At 36.8% G+C, this 6,220-nt stretch overlaps 1 protein-coding gene across 1 annotated transcript in view; it reads left to right on the forward strand.

Annotated features, from left to right (window-relative positions):
• Positions 1–6,220, forward strand: part of WDR70 (WD repeat domain 70) — a 516,881-nt gene that overhangs the window by 319,700 nt on the left and 190,961 nt on the right. The window contains exon 12 of the mRNA XM_006876935.1: positions 3,653–3,827. Within this exon, the coding sequence (XP_006876997.1) occupies positions 3,653–3,827 (175 nt within the window). The remainder of the gene's footprint in view (positions 1–3,652; positions 3,828–6,220) is intronic.

The following is a 6,220-nucleotide window of genomic DNA, read 5'->3' on the forward strand; positions in this document are numbered from 1 at the left end:
GTTCTTCTATCTTAGTAGTGTTGAGAGATTTATCTTCTAGCTCACTAGTTCTAGCTTCTATCTCTTCAATTCTATTCCTTTGCCCTTTCAATATATTGTCCATTTCTGATATTCTATTATTAAACGTTTGGACCTCTTTCTGTAGCTTTTGAATTGTTCCAATGTTCTATAAATTAATATACCATTTCAAGTACTTCCCTCCCTCCCAGCTTTTGTGCTATTATCATCTACCTTTTACTTGAACTCATGTTAAAAGTGTCATACTAAATTATTATTCTTTGTGCTCCTCGGTTATTTATCTTTGAAGAAGATGTAAACATTAAAAAAAAATCTTTTATAGTTACCCTCATTTTTACAATTTGTGTCTCTCTTCATTTCTTAGTGTGGAGTCAGTTTCTAGTTGGTGTCATGTTTGTTCTGCCCAAAGAACTTCCTTTAACATTTCTTGTAGTTTATGTCTGATGAAGATGAATTGTGTGAACTTTTGTTCATCTGAAGAAGTCATCATTTTACCGAATTTTGAAATATATTTTTGATGACCATATAATATTGGGAGTCTTGGTGTGGCATTCTAGGGCAAGTACTAGAATGCAAACTGTAAAGTCAGTGGTTTAAACCTACCAGTTGCTCCTTGGCAACCCTATACAAGGGTCATTATGAGTTGGTACTTGATTGATAGCACTTAATAATAACGATAGAACATTGGGAGAAAGATGTGGCAGTTTGCTTCCTTAAAGGTCACAGCTTCGGAAACCCTATGGGGTAGTTTTACTTCTGACCTTTAGATTTGGTACGAGTTGGATTTGACTTGATTGCAGTGGATTTGATTTTTGGTTTACAGAAATTGATATGACTGGTTTTTTGGCATATTTTTCCTAACTTCCAATTATGGCGTGAAGATTCTTGAGCCGATTATCAGTTTGCATTCAACAGATTATATACTTCCTTTCATTTCACTGATTACAATCCCCTCAATAGAGTGTCGCTCATTCCACTTCCTCACATTTCCTGCCTCCACTCCCTTTACCCCTCCAAACTTTTTCCTTAGACAAATGCCACCTCTTTGATCTTGAATGGGTGATGGTTCTGTGGTGTGCATATCTCACCAGTGTTGCTGTCCTCCTAATATTGTGGCCATTATTTGGATGAAAATTATGCCATGGGGGTGAGTTTAGTTTCAGACCTTAAGAGTGACCAATGGCCATAGTGTAGGGGTTCCACCAGTCTCCATGTGACCAGTCAGTGTGATCTTCTCCATGATCTTGTGTATTGTTCCACATTCTCCCACATTCCATCCAGAACCCTCTTATGTGATCCCCTTCAGAGCAATTGACTGTGGTAGCCAGGCACTATCTAGCTCTTCTGATCCCAAAGTCATGGAGACTGATGTTCAAATGGTCCATTAGTCCATTGAATTAATCATTTCCAAGTGTCTTCATTTTTAATCAGTCTTTTCTCTGGATAGGAATAGACCAGTATTTGCACCTTACATGGTTGCTCATGGACCTTCAAGATCCTACCTGCTACTCACCAAAGTAGCTTGCCATGCCAATTGACTGTGGTGTTCCCAGAGAATATGGATCTGAGCCAAGGCTCAACAAATAATTCCCTGTTTCATCTAAGAAGTTTTCATAATTTTGTTCCCTGTTTGCTCTACTACATTCATGGATATGTCTGCAGCAAAGGGAAATATCCAGGCACATATATCCCTTTATATATTGGTGGATATTCTCACACTCATTCATCCTATGTATTTATCCATGTATCTATCCATGTTGTCATGGAGTCTGTTCTGACTCATAGTGACCCTACACAGGGTTTCCGAGGCTGCAGATCTTTACGGGATCAGGAAGCCTCATCTTTCTCCCACGGAACAGCTCATAGTTTTGAACTGCCGACCTTGAGGTTAGCTGCCTGATTCATAACCACTATGCTACCAGAGCTCCTTATCTATCCATAGATCACTGTTATTGCAGGGTTATGTGTATAGCAGTATATACTTCTGTTCCATTTAACTCTTGCACTTCTGTCTCCATGTCTTTGTCACCCTCCCTCATGTTGTATAATGCCTTCCCTGTCACACAGGTTAACAAGTGTCTACCCTCTAGCCAGTGAATAACTTACTTTTCCCTCTAATCCTTGGTAACTGTCAAAGAATGTTTCTTTTAGTATGAAAACCTTTTCTTGACTCCTTACAATAGTGGTCTCATATAATATTTGTTGTTGTTGTTAAGTGCCTTCAAGTTGTCTCTGACTCATAGCGATCCCATATAGGTTTCCTAAGGAGCGGTTGGTGAACTTGAACCACCGACCTTTCAGTTTAAACCAACCTTGCAGTCCAGTGCATTAGCCCACAGTGCCACACCAGGATTTAGTCCTTTGTAATTGACCAATTTTACCCAGCAAAATGTCCTGCAGATTCATCCATGTTACTGACATGTTCTGCAAATTCACCATTACTCTTCAGCATCGTGTAGTATGGAATGACATTTTTTTGTTTTGTTTTTCTTTTAGAACTTTACAAATGTTCTATAATGTTTCAGTTTGCATAACTTTTATCAAGTACTCTCTGAACTTTTCATGTTTGTTTTTCTTTATTTTCTTTCTTTCTTTCTTTCAATGATCTCTAGCCGCATACAAGGGGACTTCAACAAGTTCATGGAAAAATTCTCATATCTTTTAATTCCATTTTTCCACGAAAATTTTTTTTATTTTTTTATTTTTTTTAAGTCTCTGATCACATGGCTTTTTTTCTGCCTTTCCTCAGTAGGTTTTTATTGTTGTTAAGTGTCATTGAGTCATTTCCGACTCACAGCGACCCTGTGTAAGGTTTCTGAGGCTGTAAATCTTGGTTCCTTTTTCTGGAACTGGAATAGGGGGATGTTCTGTCCCTCCCCTGGTCTGGATGGCTCTTGTTTGTTCCTTGGTAAAAAGTGCTGGTTCCTTCAAAATTTTTTTCACTTCTTCTCTAGAAAGGTGAGATCTTTGTTTGGATCCTGGAAGTGGGACATCATCCATTTCTAATGACTTTTTATTTTTGTTTTATAACCTTTACTGTGCATTGAGTGAAGGTTTACAGAGCAGTTAATCAGTTTTTACCCTCAACAAACCATATTCTATGCTTCATCAGAGTGACTGCAATCCCCGCCACGTACCAACAGTTTTTAACTCAACCAGTAGTATTTACCTCTATTCACTTTAACTCCCTGTGCATTCCGTCCTGTGTCTCCCGCTACCTTCATTTAATTTTTTTTTTCCTAGTGTATTTTCTAATGTCTATTGTATGGTAGTGCATTAATGCATGAAAGCAATTTATTAATTACTGTGCTTGTCTGTTATACTGATTAGGGTGCATATAGTCAACAGAGCTTGGAGCCTCTAGTTTAGATACCCAGAACTTGATAGATTTGAAGCAGAATTTGTCACATGCAACACCATGATTCACATTGTTCACTTTATTTAGATATTTTACTGAAAACCAAATTTCTAAATAATCTTTTACAGTACCCATTTTATTTTGTTTTAAATAATTATGAGATGTATAAACTAAGAAAGTGAAGTATTTTTAGACTCCGTTCTACTCCCTTACTCTCCCCCCCACCCACTTTTTTTTTTTGTAAATGTAAATCTTCTGATTTTTTTTCCCCCCTAGAACTGTGAGGACATGGGAAGTTGACAATCCAAAGAAGCAAAGAAGTGTATTTAAACCACGGACGATGCAGGGCAAAAAAGTAATTCCCACTACGTGCACGTATAGTAGAGATGGAAATCTCATAGCAGCTGCTTGCCAGAATGGAAGCATACAGATCTGGGACCGAAATTTGACTGTAAGTTAAGGACGTTTGAGTTTTCTTTCCTCATATAGACAAACATGCTAAAATATTATGAAGGTCAAATTCCTGAGTTTAAACCTAATTTAAACTGCAGTGTTAAATGATTAAATATTGTTACTTGTGCAGTAAACGGCATTTCAGCAAACATTCTAGTTCAGTATTTTCCAGTGCCTATAAGATCTTGTTTTTAAAATGAAATTAGATCTTTTGGTTTAAAATTTTAAAAAGCATAGTGTAGTTTATTATACAGTGTTTTTAATTTGCTTGATTTTAAAAGTGAGACAATTGACAGTAATACAAACAAAATGAAGCACAGAACATGAAAAATCCCCTTTAAAGTTGTTATGAAAACCATGAAATGGCCATGATGATCCATTAGTTGTTTTGCAATTATTTCTATGTAATTTAAATATTTATTTTAATAATCCATGACATTCCATTTGAATAATTTTCAGGTTTTCTTTTACAGTTTGAGAGCAAGTATAAAAAAAAAAATTGAAATTGGAAGGGACCGTAGAATTCTATGACCATAGAAACAATGAATTTACAAAGGTCTAGGGTTACTCTGTACATTACAGTCATGAAGAAGCTTTAAAAACGGCTTTGTTGTATAAGTATGTGATGAAACAAGTATGTGGTGATAAACAGAATGATTCTAATTATCATATAATGAAAATTTGCATTAATGCTATCATATAGTTGATTTTAATTAAAGGTTTTGGTCTAGTTATTCAGCAAATATTAATAATATTGAGTAATTACTGTTTGGCAGGCACTTGGAATACTGTAAGGTACAAAAATTTTCTGCTTTAATGGAGTTTACATTCACTATTTTAATTAAATATGAAAATAACGTTCTGTTCAGCTTTGCATTTACACTTTGATAGGGATCTCTGGTAGTGTGGTGGTTATGAATCGGGCTGCTAATCTCAGGTCTTCAGTTTGAAACTACCAGCTGTTCTGTGGGAGCAAAATGAGGCTTTCTGCTCCTGTAAAGATTTAAAGTCTCAGAAACCCTGTCCAGAGTTGCTGTAAGTAGGAACGGACTCCACAGCACATAAGCAACCAACCAAACCAAAGGGACCTCAGGAAATACCACATTTTTGCATACAGCTTGCCCATGCATAAAATGTGGTAACATGCATGGGAAATGAGTGTGAGGACAGTCTCGTGGTTTATTAAAACAGCTTACAGCTGGTGCTATTTGCGTAGAAATACGGCAGTTGTTGTTCCAAGCAGATTAATTAAAATCAGTTGTTTTAGAAGAATGTAAAAAGTAATGTTATGGGGTGGGGGAGGGACTCATGTTGATAATGCTGGAAAAGTCTTTAGCATTTTATGTTTGCCAGACCTTTTTATTTTTATTTTAGTCTCCATGGAGATTTTAAAACTTCTTTGAATTGAAAATCGAGTTTTATCCAAACAATCCTTTTTTTTTTTTAAAGCTTTTATTGTGAATTGAGTGATAGTTTACAGGGCAAAGCATCAGTTTTGCACTCAACCAATCATATTTTGTTCCATTGCAATGATTACAATTATCTCCATGCACCATCGGTTAGTAGTATTTACCTCTATTTCCCCCCTCCTTTTTTTAATGTACACAAAACACTTAGAAAATATATATTCATTTAAACAACCAAACGGCACATTTTGCAAGTCTTTCTCATTCCCTGGGTGTACATTGCTCAGCTGCTTTAACTCTCCATGCCATCGCCTCTGCCTCCATCTCTAGTGTCACTGCTTCTCTGGTTAGGATCCCATGCTCAGCTCATGTTCTTCTCTCTTTATGGTCCTAAGGTCCTCTGTTCCTTGAATGAAAGATTAACTACTCCCCCTTTTTTGTTATACATCTTCTACCTTTACAGTTGTGACAACAGCAATTAGTCATGATAACAGTTATTGAATCAACAGAATTCTACCCCATCTTCCCCCATTCCCTTTCACCAGACTCATCTAGACAAGAGGTATACTATTCAGTGGCATTTCCACTATACTCCCCTCATTCTGAAACTAAGCAGACTCTTGAAAACTTGTAAGCTAGCTATTTCATGTCTTAATAGCCCCCCATTTTTGGTAGCCAGTGTCTAAGTTGCCCATCCCTGTCAACCCTGAGTATTGAGGAGATGGACTTGATCCTTGATGTGAAGACTCCTTCACTCTCGGTTGAAGTTTTGAGCAACTGCATCCATAAGATAGGGCCAAGTTCATCAAATTGTAGCAGTTTACACTTACTTCCTATATCAAACTTATTTATCTTCCTCTCATATGGATGCGAAAGCTGGACAGTGAATAAGAAAGATCGTAGAAGAATTGATGCCTTTGAGTTGTGGTGTTGGAGGAGAATACTGAAAGTGCCATGGACTGCCAAAAGAACCAATAGATCTGTT

The sequence above is a fragment of the Chrysochloris asiatica genome, unplaced genomic scaffold (assembly GCF_000296735.1).
Source record: "Chrysochloris asiatica unplaced genomic scaffold, ChrAsi1.0 scaffold00430, whole genome shotgun sequence".
NCBI lineage: Eukaryota > Metazoa > Chordata > Mammalia > Afrosoricida > Chrysochloridae > Chrysochloris > Chrysochloris asiatica.